Below are 25,315 nucleotides of genomic sequence, written 5' to 3' on the forward strand. Positions count from 1 at the left end.
AAAGCTGTTGGGAGACTAACCTGAGTTTTAATTCTAGTTGCATGGTTGGAAGTTTTGGAAACTTGATGCAAGTAGTTTACTCTTAATTTTCTTTTTTTCTTTGAGAAATGATGATAATAGGATCAAATGGGAGAACCTATGTAAAGGAACCTCCCACTGGGTCTGTGTTTGTGGGCTTCCCACATCCCAACCGAGTGCCATCAACGAAAAGTATTTACAGTATGGTATCTTTCAGCCTTATACGCAAAGGCAAGTTATGAACAGATAAACTTAAGTAAATGCAATCCAAGTGGGAACCAGTAGTTTGACTGGAAAATGTCTTATTTCCTTATTAACGTTGAAACTAGGGTCTTCATCCAATAAAGACATTCAGAGTTGGAGAGCAAGCGTGTCCTGTGTCCCTACGACTCGGAGGACTCGTTGGGAGGGACCCTGAAATTCTTAATTAGAACTGGTTGCCATGGTGACAGTCTCCAGGCAGCGTGGGCTGAGCTCTCCGTAGGGATAGAGGGTGGGCCGCTGCTGGACCCTGCGCGCGCTCTCGCCACCAACTTTCCCTCCAGACCCGATACGGGTAGCGCGCTCCGCCCCTGGGCCGCGCACGTCCGTCCTCGGTGGCGCGCACGCCTGCGGGAGCCCTCTCCAAGCAACCTAGTGCTGATCGCTCTTGCTGGTGCGGCAGTTAACTGCCGTAGCGGGAGCCCGAGGCTCAGAAGCAGCCCCCCCACCCCCCCTTCGTGGACTTCCCCACCCCTTTCCCGGTCAGCCTCGGGGCATGAGCAGCGATGGCCGGCTGCAGCCCTGAGGAGAAAACTTACCGGCGCTTCCTGGAGCTATTCCTTGGCGAGTTTCGCGGACCGTGCGGCGGCGGCGAGCCAGAGCCGGAACCCGAACCGGAGTCTGAGCCCGAACCTGAACTGGTAGCTGCTGATGCGGCCGAGGCTTCGGTCGAGGAACCCGGGGAGGAGGCGGCCACGCTAGCCGCGACGGAGGAGGGAGAGCAGGAGCGAGACCCAGAGCCCGAAGAGGAGGCGGTAGAAGAGGAGGCGGTGACGGCGGCCGAGGGCGAGGAGGAGGCGGCGGCGGCGGCCCCGGGGCACTCGGCCGTGCCACCACCGCCGCAGCCCCAGCTGCCACCGCTGCCCCCACTCCCGCGGCCGCTGTCGGAGCGCATCACCCTTGAGGAGGTGGAGGGCGAGAGCTTGGACCTGTGTCTGCAGCAGCTCTACAAATAGTTAAGTAGCGGGGCTGGGCAGGGGGCTGGGGGTAGCGCTGTCCCCGTCGCGCTGGCCGCGCTGGCCTCGGACGAGGCTCCATCGGCCCCACAACTGCTGCTGTCTTTTCTGTTCCTCAACCCCCCACCACCACCTACAGCGCCTGAGGGCGCCCACGCCCGCCTCGGTCCGCGCCTCCCACCTGGCCCTCCCGCGGGCCTCGGCCCCTTCTTCCCCTTTCCCGCCGGCCCGGCTGGCTGCTGCTTAATCCACTTCCCACACCCATTCCCATCTCCTCCCGGTCTTGAAATCTCTCTTCTTCCTAGTTCTCTTCTTCTGTCCTGGAGGTTTCCTCCAAATCTAGTTTGATCTTTCCGGGACCAGGTCCGTTGTTTGGCGGCGGAGACGCGACTCCTTTCTAGACTGGGCTGAGATGCATCCTGCGTGATCGCAGCAGTGATGGTAATACCGGCCCCATATCCGGATGAGAAGCGACCCGACTAGGTTTTCCGGCAGGCATTCAGTATGGAAAGTGAAGATCTCCTTAGACGGCTTAATGTACAGGACACTAGTATTTTAGTTCGGAGACATTTGACAGCTCATAAATGAGGGAGGTGGGAAAGAATTGGGAGGGAAGGGTAAGTAAAATTTTACCAAGCAACCCTTCAGGTGAACAGACAGAGTCTAATTCGTTAAAGTGGAAAGTCAGGCTGCTTTGATAAAATTGCAATTAGGTGCATTATTTTCAGTCCATTAAATAAATGGGGTGGGAAGTGAGGGGAAAGCAGATGGCTTAGCTACACAGATGAAAGTCTAAAATAGAAAGGTCACGACTTTGCCTTTCATCTCAGTTCTGGTTTTTATGAGCTTGAAATAGAAACGGTTTGCAGTTGCGTTTCTTTCTAAATGGAATTGTTCAGAAATGACAGGAGAATACTAAGAAGTCTCAGAAAATGTTGGTAATCCTGAAAATTCTTTTGCTATTCAGTTAATACAGTAGTTGCAATGTAAGGTGTTACTCTGACCACTCAGAAAGTTTACTACTGCAAGAGTCACTGCAATTAAGTTCAAAATCACTTCTTGGATTTTCTCAAAAGCCCAAATAAATGAAAGGCCTGGAAAATAAAGCTGTTCTGTCTTCATCCATCCTAATAGAGACCTGATCAAACGATTCTCTTCTTAAAGCAGCAGCTTGTCAAAATGAAAAAACATTTAAACAATTTGTAGAAGAGGACTGCATTAGTGTCTCACACTTTATAAGCTATCTAAAATTTAATTTTAAAATATTGTTCAATTACCATGAGAATAATGCTTTTTGGAAAATGTAAAAAATAAAATGGCGTGTAATAACACCACCAGGGATAAACAGCCTTAACATTTTAAAATATTTCTCCCTAGTCTTTGCAAACTGTCATAGAAAAGGGCTTATGAAATGTCATTTTTTACACTATTTAAAGACATTAAAGCTTCCTCCTTAAAATGAAATGGAAATATTTACCAAAGTGAAGGAATTTATCTCAGCATCAGATGAGTGCTGTACTATTTTGACACTTTTTTTTTTTTTTACCTTAACTAGTGCAGCAATAGAATTGAAGGGACACAATTTAAACACTGACAAATGTTCAAGAGAGAGAAGAAAGTCATTAGTTTGGTATAACCCTGTACATTTGCTATTAAATAAGTTTTTAAAAAATTAAACCTATATAAAGATGATGGTAAGAAGATGTGTGTTTTTTCATGTGGAAGGGAAATAAGATTAATTCTGATGCATATATAAACTAGAAAAATCATTCAAATGATAAAGTGGTCATCAAATTCAGAAGTTTGGATTTGAAATAAAACTAGCAAAATTAAAGTTGGACTACATGATTTCACCTTTAGTCAGAGGTTTCATATAAAATCAGATTTTATACTGTGTTTGGTATAGATGCCATTAATGTATTTTTATTCAGATATAAAATGGCTGGCTTATTTATGTAGAGTATCTTTAAGGTCCTTACCAGATTAAAAAAAATTTTTAAAGATATACTTTGACTCTTTTAATTTTTATTTTATTTATAAGAGAAAAACATATGAGTTAGTCTGGAAGACTTAATACTGGATGACTATGGGGATAGATCATTTGTTCAGACATTTCATTTTACAGATTCAGAAAAGACATCATATACAAATGATTCCAACATTTGTCAGTATAATCTCTTAACCTCAAAACTGACATAGTTGTAATGTTGGTTTCTGAAATTCTTTGGAAATACTCAGAAATAATTCTTATTACAAATACGTTGGAATTGCTTATTTGGGGAAAATGAAGTTTGTTTTTTTTCCTAAATATTTTCACAAATACCCACCAGTCTGTTTATTTTGAGAATTATTAGTAGTCTTTTAAAAGTTGTCATCCCTGGGTTGGGAAAGTGGCTCCGTGGTAGAGCAATGCAAGATGCTGGGTTCCATCCTGAGCACCACACACACACACACACACACACACACACGCACGCACACACACACACACACACACACATACAAATACATTGTCATTCCTATCAAATGGTGCTAAAATTCCTAAATGAAGTTACCTGAACTATACTATATGGTCACCAGTTTGATAGTTGAAACTAAGGAAGAAAACAACACTGTATTTAATAACAGTTTTATGTGTAAGTTCTCTAATGTATTTAGTGAGGATTTTAGAAATATGTATGGCTATTAAATGGATTGAGGGTCTCTGAAGAAAATAAAGGCAGTGCTTAATACTGTTTTATGTATAGACTGATTAAAATTTTACTTTGTGTGTTGGAGGTGTAGTTCAGTGGTATAGTACTTGCCTAAAATTTTTTTTTTCTTAAAAAAAAAAGTATCATAGTGACATTTTCTCAATGTTTCAGAATAGGAACAGCTTCTTTTTCCTTTTTTTTTTTTTTTTTTTTTTTTTTTTACCGGGGATCAAACTCGGGTCCTTGCGCTTGCACAGCAGGCGGCGAAACCACTGAGCTAAATCCCTGGCCTTTTTTTTTTTTTTTTTTTTTTGAGACAGTGTCTTACTATGTAGTTCAGGCTAATCTTTAGCTCACTTTGTGGCCCAGGTTGGTCTCAAACTCAGGAAAGTCCTCCTGCCTCAACTTCCTGAGTGCTGGGATTACAGGCATATGCCATCATGCCTGGTCAGGAACAGCAGATTAAAATAAGCAGTTACAAGTTGTTTCTTTGGGATTTTGTTTTGTTTGGTTTTGGTTTTTGAGTCAGGGTCTTGCTATATAGTCTAGGCTGACCTCAGACTCCTCCCTTAGTCTACTGAGTAACTGAGATTGCAGACTTGTGCCACTATGCCTGGCCAGGATTGTTTTTTTGTGTTTTTTTTGTGGTACTAGGGATTGAACCCCAGGGCTGGAACATGTGTGACAAGTGCTCTACCACTGAGCTACCTCCTTAGCCTAAGGATCAAAGTTTAAATAAATAAAATATAGTTATAATTGGTAATTTTAAAGTTTTTCAAGCAATTTAGTGAGACTTTATCTCAAAAAATAAAAAAGGCTGGGGATGCAGCTCGGTGTGAAGGGCCAGCATTCAATCCCTAGTGTGTCCACACATGCACAAAATTCAGAGCAATATTTAGGGTAAAATTGTTTGCTTTTCAACTTCAAAATGGGCACTTATACTTAGATATTCCTCTGCTATATTAAACAACAAGTAACATTTTGGAAGAATAAACTGTCAAAAATTCAAAAATTCATTTGAATGAAAGAGACCTCTTGTGAACTATATATATACGTGTGTGTATATATATATGTGTGTGTGTATATATATATATTTGTGTGTGTGTGTGTGTGTGTGCTGCTAGGGATTGAACCCAGAGCCTTGCTCTTGCTAGAAAAGAGCACTGAGCTACATCTTCAGCCTTATAAATACTTCTAATGGGACCATTTACACAATTTTGTTTCAATCTATTAAACCTCAAGAATCAATAATAATAAAGAATCAATAATAAATTCATGCAATAGTTTAGAACTATTTTGAATAAATTTATCATTTGTTAATAAAAATTAAGTAACCTAGAGCCTTCAGTTGGTAGAAAATGGCCTATGTTTTACTTACTCCTTTTTCTAAATTTAAATTTCCCTCAAGGGATTAAAGTATCTTCTGATGACATAATCCTAGGATTTCTGAGATTGATGAGAGACTTTTTGAAAAGGTGGAAGTGGAGCTGGGCATGGTGGCTCATGACTAATCCCAGAATTCTGGGTGCTGACACAGGAGGATCGCTGTGAATTTGAGGCCAGGATAGGTGACATACATAGTGAGCTGAAGGGCAGCCTGGACTATAGTGAAACCTTGTCTCAAAAACATTAAAAAAAAAAAAAAAACAAGAAAGAAAGAAAAAGAGAAAGAAAAGATGGAAGTGGTGAGGTATTTTATAGCTTAGAAATAATTTGAATAATTTAGAAATAATTTTCAAATAAAAATATACAACTGATTTTACAGCAATGGTGAATATGAGGCTACTTGTGAAGGTTTATAAGTCGATACTGTGTATTCTTTTCTTTATACAATCCTGGGGCTAAATCTGTTTTAATCCAGAAGAAACAGATACTCTGAAGTCTTTTTTAGGGCTGTATGTCATCACATTTTCGAGCAGTTGTTTCCTCAGTTATTCATTTAGTGTGGGATGGGCTTCCCAAGGGGGAGACAGATATCCCAGCAGGCTGGCAAAGTTAGTAGTTCCAGATGGTTTGCAGTAGTATTGAGGATGGCACTTTAAAAATGGCTTGGAAAAGAAAATCATTGGTTGTAGACACTAATACTTAAGTTACATTGAATTGTGTGAATCATGAATGACTTTGGGATAGGTCATAAAATCATTAAGCTTTGTTTCAGTTTTACATATATACATGAAAAACTATGTGTATACAAGTCACATATCACTCTTTTTTATTTATATATGAATTGGTACATTTTAGGTATATAATACATTTACATTTATCATTGGGTGTTTGTACCTGAACATGATGTATCTTAGCTCTTATTTTTTCTCCCATTACCTATGCACCCTTCACCCCCACCACACTTCCCCACCTACATAGACTTTGTTTCCATTTTTTTTTTCTTTCTCATAATTTTTCCTTTTCCTTCTTCCCTTTCCCCTTCCCCTTCCGCCACCCCTACACCTTTGGACCTTTTTCTATTTCAAATTATCAATTATTCATTTTAATCATTTTAATCCTTATTTACACTTTCAGTTTCTCACATCAGAGAAACTATTCGGTATTTACACATGTATGTCCTATTTATTTCACTTAAGAGTATGGCCTCAATAGTCATCCATTTAGCTATAAATGACTCTAGTTTCTCGTTCTTTATGGCTGAGTAGTACTCCATTTTATAAAAAAACCACATCTTTATCCAGTTTCCAGTTGATGGGCATTTGGGCTGTTTCCAAACTTTAGCTATTACAAACTGTATATCACTCATTTTTACATTGAACTTTTTAATTAATTGTGCTATGTAATCCCAGCTGCTGGGGAGGGTGAGGGAAGAGTATTCTAAGTTCAAGGCCAGCCTGGGCAACTTAGACCCTGTCTCAAAATAAAATATTTTAGAGGGCTTGTAGATATAGATCAGTGATAGAGCACTTGCCTAGCATGCATGAGGCACTGAGTTCAATCTTCAGTACAAAAAAAAGAGTATTAAATGGGCCTGGCAGTGTAGCTCAGTGGTAGAGCACTTATGTAGCATATGCAAGGCCCTGGATTCTGTGCTTATCATGGCAAGGAAAAAAGAAAGAAAGAAAACTAATGTGTTCACTAAGAAGTAGAGAAAATTCACATGAACAAAAAGAAATTATTATTTCCCTAGGTTTTTTTCCTTACCACTTAGGTTACTACTTAATCTCTATGAACTTTTAATATTCTACCCATCCTCTTAATATTGGCATTCTTTGACCTTCTCAAGTCTAGTTGACTTTTTTTTTTTTTTTTTTTTGGTATTGGGAATTGAACCCTGGGTCTTCACACTGAGTTACACACTCAATTCTTTTTTATTTTTTATTTTGAGATGGTCTTCCTAAATCACTAAATTACTCAGGCAGGATCAAACTTGAAATCCTCCTGTCTCAGCCTCTTACAGTGCTGGGACCACAGGCATGGGGCACAACACCTAGTTCAAATCTAGTTGATTTACTTATCCTTAGTATCAATGTCTCACATGACTGGTTATTGTGGTCGTGCAATGGCTCCCAACCTTCCGTGTAGATATCTAAATGTCTCCATGTGGATATCTAAAAGGCTCCTCACATTTAACTATACAAAATTGAATTCATACCTCCAATCCTGTCTCCCTCCTCCAATCAAAACCTGATACTCTTTCTAGTGGGTCCATCCCTGAATTCTCTTGTCATGCCTTGCTCATCTTAATTCTGCCTTGTAAATGTCTCATAAATATGCCATGTCTCTCCACATTCCCACTGCCACTGTCACCTCTTGTCATTTTTGCCCTTCTGTAATACATTTTCCCCAGTGGAGCCAGTCATTCCTCCAGAATTTACATTATAGAGATTGTCTGATTGTTACACTGCTTAAACATTTTTACCCTTCATTTGGAGTTAAAGTGAAGGGATGAGGCACAATCCTCCAACCTGCTAGATCCATGTAAGACTGCTGGCCCCAGTTGTAAGGAGTGAGGGTCCAACTACAAAGTTAGAAGAAGAGACCATATAAGACTGCCCTTGGGCTGGGGATGTAGCATGCACCACCACACCTGGCTAGGGCCAAAGTGTTTAGTACATGTCTTACATCAGCTATCTCTCATTTGGCTTCCAGATGAAATCCAAAGGTAAGACTGTAATCTTCCTTATCAGCCTCATCTCTGGAATCACTATTCACTCACTCTAACCCACCTCTATACCTCTGGAAACTACACGTCATCTCTACTAGACTACTAGTATAGTAGAAATGTGTTATCCCTGTCTCACCTCTGCACCTTCCCACATAGTGTACTCTTCCTTCTGGAATACCGTACCTCCCATCCCCACCTAAAACCAATCTCTTATGCATTAAGTCCTCATTTAATACAAGATCCTTTAGGACACCTTTGTACACCATCCCCGTACATATGGGTTAGATGTCCCTTTCATGTGCCCAGAATATCCAGAGCTGCTTGTTCTTGTAAGCATTTAATTTATTTTTTGGTCAACAAATATTTATACGTCCATTCCATCTCTAGCCCAGTGGTCTTCAAAGTGAGGTGGTACCTAAATTAATTCATTAGGGCAAAGAAAGAAAAGATTAAAATCTATTTACTTGTGTAGAAAATATGAAATTAAGTACCACTAATATTTGATATGTTATTGAAGCTGAGCATAATGGCACACATCTATAATTCCAACACTTGAGAATTCGAAGCCAGCCTGGGTTACATTGTGAATTCAAGACTGGCTTGGACTACTTCCATAAAAACAAGAAAGAGGGCTGGGGATTAGCTCAGTGGTTCTGTCTCCTGCCTCGAAAGCACAAGGTCCTGAGTTTGATCCCCAGTACCAGAAAAAGCAAAAAAAAAACAAGAAAGAAAGAAACAACAAGAAACATATTCTCCTTCTAGGTAACTTCCTGAAAGAGTTAAAGACATCATACTACAGTGATATATACATACCCATTTTTTTTTTTTTGGTACCAGGGATCAAACTCGGGTCCTTATGCTTTTGTAGCAGGCAGCGAAACCACTGAGCTAAATTCCCGGCCCTGCATACCCATGTTTATAGCAGCACAACTCATAATAGCTAAATTGGAAGCATCCTATCTATCCACCAACAGATGAATGCATAAAGAAAATGTGGTATTTATATATAATGAAGTACTACTGTGCCATAAAGAAGAATAAACTTGAGTAATTTGTAGGAAAATGGATGTGCCTTGAGATCATAATGTTAAGTGAAATATATCAGATACACAGGCTTGTTGCATGGTTTCTCTTATATGAGAAACCTAAAATATTAATAAAAAGCAAAATAAAAGATAGATAATAGGAAATAGATAAATCTTTTGTAAATGGAAAGGGGACCAAGAAATGGAGGGAGGGGTAAGGGAAAAAATTGAGATGCGTTACATACATACAGTAACTCCCCATGAGGAATGTAATCATTATGTACTGCAAACATATATATATATATATATATATATATATATATATATATTTGTTTGTTTGTTTGTTTTGGTACTGGGGATCAAACTCTGGACCTTGTGCTTGTGAGGCAGGTGCTGGAACCACTGAGCTAAATCCCCAGCCCAAACATATATTATTAAAAAAATAAAATTGGAGCAAAAAAATAAAAATAAAAATAATAAGTAAATAAAATTGGAGAAAAATAGGGGCCAGAGGTTTAGCTCAGTGGTGCCAGCGCCTACCTGGCAAGCACAAGGTCCTGAGTTCAATCCCTGGTTCCTCAAAAAAAATTGGAAAAAAATCAAAACATTCTATAAACATTTTTTATATATATATATATATATATATATATATATTTTTTTTTTTTTTTTTTTTTTTTGGTACCAGGGATCAAGCTCGGGTCCTTGCGCTTGCGCAGCAGGCGGTGAAACCACTGAGCTAAATCCCCGGCCCTATTTGATATATTATTGAGATTGGAAACTTGTTCTGAACAACAACTAATTTCATATCAGGCATAGTAAATTCTGAGGAGGCACAAATTCCACACCTCAGAAGGGTTGACAATAGCATCTTTTCTCCAAATTTCAGGACATTGTAAGGTACCTCAGTTTACATATACCTGATTAAATGAATTTCTGAGACTCACTTAGCCTACTGCACTAAGGATACAGGTTAAGTGAATTTATGGACTGTTATTTCCTAGTTTTAACAATTTCAACTTATGAAATGGACAGATAGCTTTAAAAATTCCTGCAAAGAAATTATGGGTTGAACATGATGCCACAAGGATAAGAAACTGTAGAATTTAAGTGCCTAGAATTCTCTCCTTAGTTATATTTGATTTTTTAAAAATGATGTTATATTTTAGAAATGAGCAGGAGCCGGGAATTTAGCTCAGTGGTGCCGCCTCCTGCTTTGCAAGCGCAAGGTCCTGAGTTCGATCTCCGGTACCAAAAAAAAAAAAGAAAAGAAAAGAAAAAGAAATGAGCAAAAAAATAATTAGATTGTGTGACATATGAGTATGTAAGAAATGTATGGGATTGGGGATATGGTTCCATAACAGAGAGCCATAATATGAAATAATTTAAACATTTAGAAAATAAGACGATAATAAACAAAATATTCATATACCCATCATGTAGTTTGAACAAATTATTACAAGTATTTACTTTTCAGGAAATGAATACTTCAGTGGAGTTGAATGTCATTGTAACCTTTTTCTGCACAATTTACTGAGACGCTGTCTCAAAATAAAAAATTAAAAGAGTTGGGAATGTAGCTCAGTGGTATAGCACTCCAGGATTCAATCCCCAGTATTAGAAAAAAAAATGTTCACTTTCTAAGATGCCTAGAAACATTTTTTTCTATTGACTAATTTTGCAATCTATTTAAAAAATTTCAGCTACATTATTAATTACTGAAATAGCCAAAGGCACATTTTAAAATTTCTGATGCAATAGCCATCCACTCAATAAGTATTTCTTTTGGAAAGAAGTAATTATTATTATTATTATTATATATTATTATTATTGCTCGAGATTGAACTCAGTCTCATGAATGTTAAGCATGCACTGTACCACTGAGGAGCACTCCCACCCCTATTTTAATTAAAATAATAATTAAAAATAGGGGAAATATTTTAATTAGTTTGCTAACTGTATTAATATCATGTATGCAGGATATGATTTTTTAGAAGCCAATATAATATATCCTGGTCATTAATAAGCAACAGATTATAAATTAACATAAAGCATTGATCACATGTATTGTAAAAGTGTCATCAATTATAAAACCTTCATCACTGGATCCATCTGCTGTAACATAGTTTCTGAATTATTAGTGTAAAATTGTTATTTCTAACCAGGCATGGTTGCACATGCTGGTAATCCCAACTACTTGGGAGAGTAGGGTAGGAGAATTACAACTTTGAGGCCAACTTGGCAAGACCTTATCTCAAAATTAAAAAATAAAAAGAGCTGGGGATGTAGCTCAGCGGTAGAGCTGTTAGCTAGCATGTTCAGGGGCCTGAGTCTAATCCCCAGTACCTACTGCAAAAAAAGAAAAAAAAAAAATTAACATTATTCCTTTGGAGGCCAGGGATGTAGCTCAGTGGCGCTGTGCCTGCCTGGCAAGTGCAAGGTCCTGAGTTTGATCCCTGGTACCAGGGAATGAAGAACAACAGCAACAAAAATACATTATTCCTTCGCATTATGCATTAAAAATGGCTCAAATGAGCCGGGGATTTAGCTCAGTGGTGCCGCTGCCTGCCTCGCAAGCGCAAGGTCCAGAGTTTGATCCCCGGTACCAAAAAAAAAAAAAGGTCCAAGTATAACTTGTCCAGCAGAGTTAGAATCCCACCAGAATTCCAGTTTATATATTAAAATATCCACTTTACGTTCAAGTATAATACTAGGTAAAACTCTCTTTGACTATCAAGGAAAAGAAGAAATGAGAGAAGTGAAGTTAGCTTTGGCTGGAGGTGCTGGCTCAGTGGTACTGTGCTTCCCTAGGTAAGGGCCTGAATTTGACCCTCAGCACTGCAAAAACAGAAGACAAACCAAAAGGATACTAACTTTAGTGCTAGTGTTTAAAAACATATTGAAGATCAAATAGAAAATAAAAGCATTCTCTCAGAATGAGACCTTACAAATGATTAGTAAAATGTACCTAAAGTTATACTCTTAAAAGCTAATTAAACATCACAATGGAAAAGCCTATTAAATATTACATTAAAGAGTATATATTTTTACACAGGTCAAAATTATCAAACCGTGAAACTGAATTTTTTATTTCCTCAAGGACTATAAAATATTTTAATTAAGCTTTTCATATGGAGAATTTCCTTGGTTTTATTTTATTTTAAAGGAGGAAGGGTTTATTTCAGCTCATAGTTTGTAGAAGTTTCAGTCCATAGTTGGCTAGCTCCAAGGTAAGGAAGGCAGCATGGCAGAGGAGCATCATAGAGGAGAAACAACCCATGGCAGAGTAGGCAAGAGGGAGTAGCAGCAGCAAAAATAGCAGCAGCCCCTTGGTTTTAAAAAGCTTTTTATTTTAAATTTTTCTACATGGTTATCAAATAATGATGGCTTTGTGTGTGGCTTGGTAATTTTTGTGGTTATTACAGAGCATGAAAAAACTTATTACAGGTAGTCAGTTCCTTAGGCATATATGATCAACTATGTTCAAGTAAAATCATTTAACATAATTAACAGTGAATCCTAAAAAAGATGATAAAAGAGTATCTATTTTTTTTGGTACTGGGGATTGAACTCAGGACCTTGTGCTTTCGAGGCAGGTGGTGGAACTACTGAGCTAAATCCCTGGCCCTAAAAGAATATCTTCTTAAAACACTGATATCAGTGGAGTTTATTTTCTTACTTGCTTACTGCTTTATTACAGAAAGGATTTCAGATGTCAAAGAAATTTTACTATGATAGGAATAATATTTATTCGTTAAAAAAATGCTAAGTGTAGTGCTAGATACCTGTAATCCCAGTTACTCAGGAGGCTGAAGCAGTAGTATTGCAAGTTTGGGGCCAGCCTGAACTATGCCGTGAGACCTGTCTGAAGATAAAATTTTTAAAAAGGTTGGGGTATAGATCAGTCTAGCTTTTGTCTAGCTTATACAAGGCTCTGGGTTCAACCCCCAGTACTACCAAAAAAAAAAAAAAAGAAAATTAAAGAAAATTAAATACACTATATGACAAACATTGTGCTAAATGCTACTTTATATAGAAAGATGTTCCTTTTCACTCTGGGAGGCCAAGACAGGAGGATTTTGAGTTTGAGCTCAGCCTGAGCAATTTTGTGACTAGTGAGACCCTGTCTCAAAATTTAAATAATTTTTTAAAAGGCTGGGAATATACTACTGCAAAGGGAAAAAATATCTGTCCCTTTAAGATATTAACTTGCTTAAGTGGTTTAATTGAATACAACCAGCCTCTGTTATGATCATGACAGTGCAGAAGAAAAGAACTGGAAAGAAACCAAAATGCAAAATAAACGAGAATTAACCCTTAGAATAAAGTATTACAAAAAGAGGAAGTGAGATATAGGGCTCTTGAGTAAGAATACCATGGGTGTGCTTAGTTATGTGGCTCTTGATAGCATAGTTAACATTTTATTTTTTGAATGCAAATTTGTAATTTTAAAAAGCAGTATGAGTAGGAGACTATCGAATTAAAGGCAGATATCATCACTGTAATTTTACATTTTATATGAGAAAAGTTTTGTGTGTGTGTGTCCTGGAAATTGAACCCATGCCTCATGCATGCTAAGCACACATTTTACCTCTGAGTTATACTACCAGGCTCAGAAAAGATGAATCTTAATTTTAAACATTTTGATCTGTGTTTTGTCATTTTATTAAAAGTGGAAAAATAAAGTTTTTTTAAGGACAAAATGTTTTTATTTCCTGTTTGACATATGTAGGAAACCCAAAATATTTAGAGTATTATAACTGTAAATTGGAGATTTGTTATTAAAGTGTCATTTTACCTGCTGTCTAGGAGGAGTCAAGCATAGCATATATATGTTTGCATGGGGGGAGGGTGTGATGTAGTAAATACCTTTAGAAGAGAACATAAGGCATTGAATAACTGTTGAAAGAATAATAATGCTCTATTTCTCAAACAGAATTTTAACTTAAAATGTAGGAATTTTCATTATCTGACGGTTTCTTACCAGGGTATAAGGTCTGTGAAGGCAGGGACTTTGTTTTGCTCACCATCCTATCCTCAGCACCTAAAATACTGAACGCTTAGTGCATAGTAGGTTTCTGCTAAGTACATATTTGGTAAACAACAAATGCTCACCCATATTTTTTATTGTGGTAAAATATAATAATTTAATGTATATCTTAAATAGCATTTTTCCCCAATTAAGGACAAATACCCAGTGTGGGATTTTGAAACTATAGCAAAAAAAGAAAAAGAACTTGTATTTTGTTACTCTAAATATCCATCCTTTAGGAATATTTTTCTCTAGTCCTTTTTTCTATGCAAATGTACTTATAGCTAAATTGTGATCATATATAAGTGTACAAATAGTTTTGTGCCCTGCATTTTCATTTAACATGTTCAAATGAGTATTTTACCAAGTCATTAAATACTCCTTGATTTTTTTTTTTCTTTTTTTGAAATAGGGTCTCACTATGTAGTTCAGGCTGGCCTTGAACTCACTATGTAGTGAGTTCACAAACTCACTGTGATCCTCCTGCTTCAGGCTCCTGAGTACTGGGATTACAGGCATCCAGCACCATGCCTGGATAAATATTCCTTGAAAACAAAATATTAAAAGATTAAGGAGACCAGATGAGGTGGTGCATGCTTGTAATCTTAACACTTTGGGAGGCTAGTGTCCAAGTGTCCAGCGTCCCACATGTTCTCCTGATTTAACACCTGCGGAGTTTTATCTATGGGGGACCCTAAAGGATGTCTCACAAAACCCACTAAACTGCTGGCCCTTAGAGAAGAAATTGAAAATGCTTATGCAGCAATCTCAATGGACACTTTGACCAAGGTAACCTAAGCAGTTCACTGTACTAATACATGTCTGGAAGCTAATGGCCACCGCTTTGAGCACTTCTTGTAATTGTAGAGGGCAAAGGTAACTTGTATTAATCTCATGATGTTTCAATAAATTTAGTATTAAAATATTTATATAAGTTTTCCTTTTCCTGATGTATATATATTTTTGGTGACTCATACATATAGAAGCTTTTAGAGACAAAGTGACTGTATCATTATAAAATTGTTGATAGCTAGGATGGAGAATTCTAAAAGTAAGCCATGTACAAACAGGCTAAAACTGAAGGAAAAAAAAATTTTAAATATATATGGTCATGACCTTGTAACCTGAGACTTAGGAAAGTTGGGAGGTACAAAAAATAATTATATAATTTATATAACTTATAAATTATAGCAATGAGGATTCTTGTTTCTTTGGGGTTTTGTTTTTTTTTTGAAACAGGGTCTTGCTGTGTAGTTCAGGCTGACCTTGAACTCACTGTGTAACCCAGGCTGGCCTTGAACTCATGGAGATCCTCCTGCATCAGCTTCTCAAGTGCTGGGGTTACAAGTGAGCTCCACCGCACCTGGCTAGCAATTAATTTTTTAAAAAGACAAACACAAAAGTATTGTGCATCCACTTTGAACAATTTTAACCACAGGTTTTTGTTATGTGTGTTATGCTAGGGATTGAACCCAAGGCTAACACTTTAGCACCTCAGGGTTTTGTTTTGTTTCCTTCAGTACTGGGAATCAAACCCAAGGCCTTCCACTGAGCTACATTCCCAGCCCATTTTTTATTTTTTACTTTGAGACAGGGTCTCACTAAATCACTGCCTTGCCCAGGCTGGGCTGGATCTTGTGATCCTCCTGCCTCAGCCTTCCATAGTACTGGGATTATAGGGCTATGCCACTAGGCCCAGCTCCCAGATCATTTTTGAAATTTTGTTTTATTTTGAGACAGGGTCTCACTAAGTTGTCCAGGCTGGGCTTGAACTTGTAATCCCCCTTGCCTCATCCTCCTGAGTAGCTAAGATTACAGATATGTGCCACCATGCCCTGCTTAACCAAAGTTTTATAAGAGTTACAGTAGTCCCCCTCATCCACAGTTTCATTTTGTATGTTTTAGTTACTCAGAGTCAGCTGTAGTACAAAAATATTAGATGGGAAATTCTGGAAGCAGTTCTTAAGTTTTCAACTGCATGTGATCTGAGTAGCATGAAGAAGTTTTGCACTGTCCAGCTCCCTCCCCCTGAGAACATAATCATCCCTTTGCCAGCATATTGACACTGTGCGTACTGCCTGCCTATTAGTCTTGGTTGTCTTGGTTGGCCTGTCATATTGCAGTGCTTATATTCAAGTAACCCTTATATAGTAGCCTAACTCCTTCACAAAGCTTATTCACTTTATTTTATAGTCTTTGTGTCTGCTAATATCATCCAAAAAGAAGAATGAGTACAGTATGATATTTTGAGGGCTGGGGAATGTAGCTTGGTGGTAGAGAGCTTGCCTAGCATGGGTAAGACCCTGGGTTTGATTCCCAGCATTGCAGAACAACAAAAACAATATTTTGAGATAGAGATACAATACTCAAATAAATTTTTTTACAGTATATTGTTATAATTGTTCTATTTTATTGTTGTTAATCTCTTAGTGTGTCTAATTCATAAATTAAGGGCTTAGGTGTGTATGTTTCAGGAAAAGTATAGTTACATATGGGGTTCAATACTATCTGCAGTTTCAGGCATCCTCTATAATTATAGAATACTACTGTATTTACAGAGGATGAATATAGAAAAGTGTACAAACATTAAGTGTACAATAAAAGTTGAAATTCAGAATTAACAGATGTGAAGAATATGTTAAAGATAATTTGAAGATTATTCAGAAACAAAGGAACTATATGCCTATTTAATATTATTATTATTTATTTTTTCGATACTGGGGATTGAACTCAGGACCTCACACTGGCAAGGCAGGCGCGGTGCCACTGAGCTAAATCCCTGGCCCATATCCCTATTTAATATTAACCCTTTTTTTTATTTTTTATTTTTTATGGTACCGGGAATCGAACTGGGGACCTTGTGCTTGTGAGGCAGGTGGCAGAACCACTGAGCTAAATCCCTGGCCCAACCCTTCTGTTTTGTTCGCATATATCAAGGAGAACAATCATTATAACAGCAAAAAAAAAAAAATCAGTAAAGAAGAATTAAAATTAAAAATAAAAGCATTTTGGGGCAGGGGATTTAGCTCAGTGGTTTCACCACCTGCTGCGTAAGCTCAAGGACCCGAGTTCGATCCCCAGTATCAAAAAATAAAATAAAATAAAATAAAAGCATTTTAAGCTGGCATGGTGGCACATGCCCTTAATTCCAGCACTCAGGGCTGCTGGGTGAGGAGGATTGCAAATTCAAGTCCAGCCTGGGCAGTTCAGAACAGACACTCCTTTAGCAACTGAGTTTTGCTCCTGTGACTCGATCGTTAAATGAATTGGTCACTAAATGAAGAATTGTATATAGTATGTACATTACAATATTCAGAACAAAAAAATGGTGAAAGAAAAATCTAACTTGATGTCTTTGCTTTTGTTTGCATAACTCTTACATGAAGTACTGTAATGTTAAACAGAAAATAAAACAACAGTACAAGAGTACAATCAGCAAAAATTATAGTATTGTATAAACAAGGTGTACTATACAAAAAACATTGAAGCTCTATAAACAAAATGTGCAGAAAACAAAACAGGTCATAAGTCCAAGTGGCAAGATGTAAGTTTGAACAGTGTGCCTCAGTCATTTAGTAAATGAGGAATATCTGTATTAGACATCATATTATCAAAATAGTTCAATGAAAATGATTTATTTTTCTTAAGCACACATGCTGTCCAATAATCTTTAATATAAAACACAGCCACCAACAAATCACATCAGCTGGGTTCAGGCAGTATTGACCCCTCATATGTCAGAAAAAGCAGGGATGAAAATTATTCAGGAAATCCAAGATATCTTATGATATAGCACTGATATAGAAAGTGCTCATTAATAATCATGGTTGCAAAACACATTGCAATCACACACGATCTTTAGCAAGTCAATAAAACATCTATTCCTATATTTCCTTACATGCCCTTTCCTGGCTTCTTAGTAGGTTCCATGAATTCTTCAAGGTTACACTGATCACACAGTTGATATTGCTGGAAGCTGTGTTTTGAATGTGCAATTTTGGATCATTAATGAAGGAGCTTCTGCAGGTCATTACAAGAATTACAAGAGACCAATGAAACTAAAATACTACTACTAAGATATCACAGAACCATGAACCTGCTTGACTGTGTAAAAATCATTAGAAATGCCAAATATCCTTGAGAGTGAAACTGGCATTAATGGAGCCACTGTTCTGCCTGCCTCTGCAGTAAATAGGATAGAAAGACATATAAGGTATGTAGTAAAGGAACTTACTAGCCAGGAGTGTAAGACAAAAATTAAACACATAAACCAATCACAGAGCCAAAAATAATAGTGATAATTAATTGTTCAATTGTTTCCCATGGTTCAGAAGTGTATACATAACCTCTGAAAAAATATGTGCACCATATGATATGAGACATTTCTACGTGTCAAAAAGTTTCAAAGATAACATCACTTCTAAAGAATTTGTTTATATCTGAGAATTTATTTAACTCCAAATGAATCAGTTTTATTATCACCTGAGGAACTCTTGGAAGCACCTGAGGAACTCCTAGAAGTGAGTCCAATAAAAAAAGAGTGCACTGATAAATTTGTCTGGTCCTTGCTCTGCCTGTATCATATGTGATTAACAGGTCTCAAAAGACCATTCTCCAAATCACTCCCTTCTGTATCAAAACAGGCAAACCATATTTTTTTGGATATTGAGGCAAAACAAGCATGCTTGTTTTGCCTCAATATCCAAAAAATGTCAGATAGCTTATTTTTCCCCAGTATCAAACATTGTAGGAATAATACAGATTTTGAAGGCATTTGTCTTTTCATGAATGCTGTGTTTGTTTGCACATGTTTAGTGAATGTACCTAAAATGCAATAGGCTACAGACATTCCTCATTTAATTACCGACTTCCATTTCACTTGATCTTAGCCAAAAGGCCAAGAAGCGATCCGAGTTCCATTTCTGTGACTAGGTCGTTAAATGAATTGGTCACTGAATGAAGAATTGTACATAGTATGTACATTTTACAGTATTCAGAACAAAGAAATGGTCAAAGGAAGCTCTAACTTAGTGACTTTGCTTTTATTTGCATAACTCTTCCTGTAGTACTGTAATATATAATAGAACATAAAGCTATAGTACTGTACAGTACAATCAGCAAAAATTGCAGTACTGCGTAAACAAGGTATACCACACCAAAAACAGGCATTGAGGCTCTATCAACAGGATATACAGAACTGTATAAAAAAACAAAAAGGTGGGTCATAAGATCTCACAGTGGGTCCCAAGACTGAGCAGTGCATGGGTGTAAGTCTCAACAGTCATTAAACAGGTAGGTCATTAAAAGAGGAATATTTATAACTTAGTGAGAGACCCTGTCTGAAATAAAAAATAGCTGAGTGCAGTGGTGCACACTGTGATCTCAGCACTGAGGAACCCTAAGGGAGGAGAAATTTCAAGTCCTGCTTGGGCAACTTAGTGAGACCCTGACCCAAAACAAACAAACAAAGGTTGGCAAAGTAGCCTAGTGATGGAGCACTCCTTGGTTTGAGCCAGAGTACTAGGGAAAAAGTAACCACAAACAAATAATAAATAAATGAAACTATGGAAGAAAAGCAAAAAAGTAATGCATAATACTACTGCATTTGTACAACTTTACTATGTATTTCCATAGAATATAAAAATTGCAAGGTTGCAATTGTATTGTACTACCATGTATTTTGCTCTTTTTGCTTCATGTCTGTTACTTTGCAATTTGCAATGTAGACTTCTCTTTTCCTTTCCCTTTCTCTCTCTTTCTTTCTTTTCCCTTTCTTCCTTTCTTTCTCTCTCTCTCTTTCTTTCTTCCCTCCCTCCCTCCCTCCCTCCCTCCCTCCCTCCCTTCCTTCCTTCCTTCTTTCCTGATAAGGTTTCACTGTGTACCCCTGGCTAGCCTCTAACTCTTTATTTTCCTACCTTAGCCTTAAGAATATTGAAGCCAGGGACCGGGGATTTAGCTCAATGGTTCCACCACCTGCCTCAAAAGTGGAAGGACCTGAGTTCGATCCCCAGTACCAAAAAAAAAAAAGAATACTGTAGCCTTGAGAATTACCACCAGGCCTGGCTAATTCCCTATATTTGTTTGTTTTAATGTTTCATCTGTAGGTTAAACATAATTTTATAAATTAACCCCTTATTTGAAAATTTGACTTTAGTTAATTTTTTTGTTATCTAAATAACATTGCAGTCATAATCTTTGTGCATATGTTATTAGTCTGCTGTTGAATAATGTCCTTAGATAATTTTTTTTTTTTTGCACTTCTGAGGATTGAACTCAGGGCCTTATGCCCAGCCCTTAGATTATTTTCTAGAAAGATTTCTTTCAGACTTATATTGAGAACGAACTAGACACTACTTGTATAATTTTAGTATTGAGAATTTTTGATATCTCATTTGAAGTAATAATAGCAGCAGACACTGTCCCTTGATTATGGGTCAGGCAATGTTCCAAATAGTTTTTGTGCATAATTGTATTTAATTCTCACATAAATTGAATTAGATAAGTAATTCAAGGCTCAGAGAAGTTTGATAACTTACTTAAAATCGTACAACTAGAAAATGACAAAGGTGGCATGCAGGACCATATGATTCCCAGTCTCCTTTGGCTCCCAGTGTAGATATAAATGGTTATGATGGCAAGATTCCCATGGTAATAGGTTATATTGGATTACATATTTTAGTTCTCTAAACATGACTTACATAGTAACATATTATTGAGTCAAAATTTGCTTTGTAAAAATGAGAATTTAAAAACTTTCTCTGTAGATTTAATAATTATTCTTGGAGCCCACGGAAAGATCATTTTGTAGTGTTCTTATTTTTGTGGTATTTGACATTCCAAATGGTCTAGAGACCATATATAACCAATATAGAAATTGTTTTACATGATGAGTAAATGCTCCAGTAAAAAAGAAAATGGAGGCCGGGGATTTAGCTCAGTGGTTCTGCTGCCTGCCTTGCAAGCGCAGGGAGCCGAGTTCAATCCCTGGTACCAAAAAAAAAAAAGAAAATGGAGTCAGGTGTGGTACTGAATGTTTGTAATCTCAGCTACTTGAGAGGCTGAGGAAGAAGAATAGCAAGTTCAAGGCCAGCCTGGGCAATTTAGTGAACCCTGGCTCAAAACAAAGGAACAAACAAACAAATAAAAATGCCTGAGAATATAGCTCATTAATAGAATGCTTTCCTAGCATGCATGAGTCATGGGTTTGATCCCCAACACTAAAAAAAAAAAAGGGAAATGAATTTAAAGTCATTAATACCTAAATATAAAACTAAATTTCTGGATGTATTAAAGATATAAAAGTTAATATTTTGAAGAGAATATACATAATAATGGCATTTCTAATTCAGACATCTAATTCTGTTTGCTGCATATTTCAGTTAATAGTGTTAGTTGAGGATGGGGTGGGGGCACCAGGATACTTTTAATCTCAGCACTCTGGGATGCTGAGGCAGGAGAATCTCAGGTTTGAAGCCAACCTGAACAACTTAGATACTATCTCAAAATAAAAAATTTTAAAAGGCTGGTGTTGTAGCTTAGTGCAAGGGCTTTGGGTTGATTATCCAGTATTGCCTCCACCCTCAAAAATCTATTAGATGTTAGTAGCTATTTCAACTGTAGAATTATTAAATATGCTTATTATTTGTAATAATTATCTACAATTCATAACTATTACTATAGCCTGAAATTTGAAAAGAAAATTTCAATGAAAAGAATAAAATGAAGCTTAAAAAGAAACAGTAATTTTGAAATTTAATGATTAAAAAAATGGCTTCAGAGATAACAGCTTTCTTTAAAACTTGAAAATGCCAGTTGTCCTCATCAAACTGGGTAAACTCTCATTCCTTGGTTTTCATCCAGAGAGTTATTTCCTTGATTAATAGGGTGACTGGAGCTATTTGTATGCCCTCAACAGAAAAATGAGCCTCTTTCGTCATCTTTCATCATGGGTGTAGCTTCCTCTTTAACTCTGAGGAAAGAAGGGTACATTTATTTAGCAAAAGCTGTGCATTTCACCAAATGCCAGTTCCCTGAATTTACTTCTTTACAGCTAGTTTTAGTTGATCAGTTTTCATCTTCTTGGTAACATTTAAAAGAATGTTCAATTTGTTTCTGCTCCTATTCCTTGCTGCTGTTGAGGAGGTGGACAGAGAAGAATTATTCATGTTCAAGGATATAATCGCAACGAATGTATTCTCTATTAGTGGAGCATTGAAGAATTTCAGCCTTGTCTTCTCCCTTTCTCTGCCCTCCTTCTCAGGCAACAATATCAGGGAGTTGAGGAACAAAAATTGGACATTCCTTTAAGTGTTGTTATGTAGATTAAAACTGATTATCTAGACACTTGAAGTGAATTCACTGACTTGACCTTTAGTTAAACTGAATTTTAGTAAATTTACTTTTGGTCAGTGATACAGGGTTTGTCTAACCAGACAGATCAGTTGAAATAATCTAAATAATGAATTGGCAGGGCTGGGGATTTAGCTCAGTGAGTTCAATCCCTGGTACCCCCACCCCCACCCCAAAAAAGAATTGGCCAATACTTCAACTCCACTGCCTTCACATCTTCAAAATTGAGACTTTTCAAAATGACATAGCACAAAATAGACTATTAAACCTAATATATATAATATAAATCTGTTTTGAAGTGAAAACTGACTGATAAAAGCAATTAAATGACCATTTCTCTTTAAGTCTGTTTATGGTGATGTCTACACCTCTGGGCCCATGGTCTTTGGAAAGCAAACCAATGTATCCAAGAGAACATAAACATTTCATTTTCATTTTAATATATCTAAAACAAGATTCCTCTTCTTTCATTATCAAACCAGCACCTCTTTAGAGTTTCGTCAGACTCACACTCATGTCATTTTGCCCCTATTCCCAATCCTATTTAGTGATCTGCTTTCTACTATAGTCTACTATTGCCATGTTTTCCTTTGAAATAAATCTAAGATTCATTCTTTTCCCATTCTTATTGCAGGGCGGGGGATTTAGCTCAGTGGTTCCGCTGCCTGCCTTGCAAGTGCAAAGTCCTGAGTTCGATCCCCAGTACAAAAAACAAAACAACAACAACAAAAAACTCGTTCTTATTGCAACCACCAAGTTTGGGTTTTCAGTGCTCATTTCCTTTTAGCTTGCTTTCCTGCTTATGTTCTCCTCTCAATAGTACTAGTAGGTTAAATTTACACTGCTTTCATATGTCTCTGTGAATTAATCCCTGAGAACTGCAAAATTCACTAGTTAGTATGCTATCTCAATGTAGGTGTTTTTTTGGGGGGCCTTGTTTTGTGGTACTGGGATTGGACCCAGAGTCTATGCACTGAGCTACATTCCCCAAACCATTTTATTTTTTATTTTGAGACAGGACTTGCTAAGTCTCTAAGTTGCCTAGGCTGGTCTTGAACTTGTATCCTCCTGCCTCAGCCTTTCAGAGCGATCAAGAGCACTTGCTTAGCATGTGAGAAGGCCCTGGGGTTCAACTCTCTGTGCTACAAAAAAGAAAGAAAGAGAAAAAAGAAAAAATGGAAATATACTTTCTGCTTTAACAGTTTGTAATCTGCTGGTAAAAGCTTATACATCCAGATGGCCAGGTTTGATAGTCTGTAGGGGATACCATCAGTTCCTTCCCTTGTGTACATCCATACTATTTTTCAAGACAAGAAATAGAATCTAGTACTTGCTTAGCATGTGCAAGGCCCTGGGTTTGGTCCCCAGCACCACACACACACACACACACACACACACACACACACACGCATGCACACAAAAGTCTAATTCCTTTCTCCTTGGCCAATAGAATATAACAAACAATTTTTTAGAACTTTTGAGGCTTGGTCCCTAGAAGCTTTGCAGCTTCTACTTAGGTCTCTTGGAATAAGTATTTTGGGATAATCTCTCTTAAACCAAGCCACCATCAGGTATGGTGGTACATACCTGTAACCCCAGTTACCTGGGAGTCTGAAGCAGGAGGATCTCGAGTTCAAGGCCCTGTTGGGCAATTTAGTAATATCCTGTTTCAAAAAAATTAAAAAATAGAGTGGTGGTAGTGGCACATGCTTGCAATCATAGCGCTCAGGGAGGCTGAGACAGAAGGATCACAGAGTTTGAACCCAGCATGGGCAATTCAGCAATTTAATAAGATCCTGTCTCAAAAATTAAAAAATGACTGGGGATGTAGTCGTTCAGGGGTCTGAGGTTCAACCCCCAGTACCATTATGTTAAAAAAGGAAGAAGAGGAAGGAAGGAAGTTCAGATAGACAGGACAGAGTGAGGACATAGGTCAGTGGCTCAATGGACATAGCTCATATGCCTAACATGCAAGTGCTCCTGGATTTAGTTGTTAGTACCCCTCCACACAAAAGATACTATGTTTAGGGGTAGATTTGTATATAGCAATGGCTAACCAGAATAGAAATCATCACAGATTATTAAATTTGGATAAATACAATGAAGGAAATAAACAGAAATAAAGAGAAAGTTTTATTTAGATGTTTAGAGAAAAAAAACAGTTGTTTAATAATGTTGTCTTTCTGGCTTAACTACATTTCATGACAACAAATATTGTCCTGTTGTTTTTTGTTTGCTTGGTTTTTTTGAGATAGGGTCTTGCTATATAGTCCAGGCTGGTCTTCAACTCTCAATCCTCGTGCCTCAGCCTCCCTCAGAGCTGTGACAATAGGCATGTGCCACCACCTTCTGCAAACACTGTCCTGTTTTTAACTCTATCCATAGTACATGGCATATATGCTCAATATCTGTTGAAGTTATGATGAACTTTTATTAGAGTCTGAAAGAACCCGGCCATTCTACAAAAGTTAAGAATTACTTCATTTGCAGCAAAACCTTTTTTTCCCTCCTTGTCTACCTTGTATAGGAGTACCACATCTTACCCAAGCACAAAATTCTAGGTTTTCTGGACCGACTTAATGCCTATACCCAGGCCCATGTGAATGATGCAGTATTTTCCTTTCTCAGGTTAGTGATAAACACTGGGCCTTTCATCTTAGGGAAATGAATTATAATGGGCCATATTACATACATAGACATTAGACAAATGTTGAGAGGGACTGGTACTAAGGAGTCCACAGGTGAGCCTACATAATTAAGGAAAACCAGGGCTCAGATAAAGTCTCTTATTCTATAGATTTATTTATTTATAGTTTTTTGAGACAGGGTCTTGCTGTGCAGTCCAGGCTGGCCTTGAACTCACTATGTATCCC

At 37.5% G+C, this 25,315-nt stretch overlaps 1 protein-coding gene across 1 annotated transcript in view; it reads left to right on the top strand.

Moving 5' to 3' along the window:
* Positions 1-522: 522 nt before the first annotated feature.
* The window catches only part of Ppm1e (protein phosphatase, Mg2+/Mn2+ dependent 1E), a 149,065-nt gene continuing 124,272 nt past the window's right edge, over positions 523-25,315 (top strand). Inside the window, exon 1 of the mRNA XM_004870349.4 lies at positions 523-1,234. Within this exon, the coding sequence (XP_004870406.1) occupies positions 786-1,234 (449 nt within the window). The 5' untranslated portion in view covers positions 523-785. The remainder of the gene's footprint in view (positions 1,235-25,315) is intronic.

The sequence above is a fragment of the Heterocephalus glaber genome, unplaced genomic scaffold (genome assembly GCF_053883595.1).
Source record: "Heterocephalus glaber isolate CG9 unplaced genomic scaffold, H.glaber_assembly_v1.0 deba00001564, whole genome shotgun sequence".
NCBI classification, from domain to species: Eukaryota; Metazoa; Chordata; class Mammalia; order Rodentia; family Bathyergidae; genus Heterocephalus; species Heterocephalus glaber.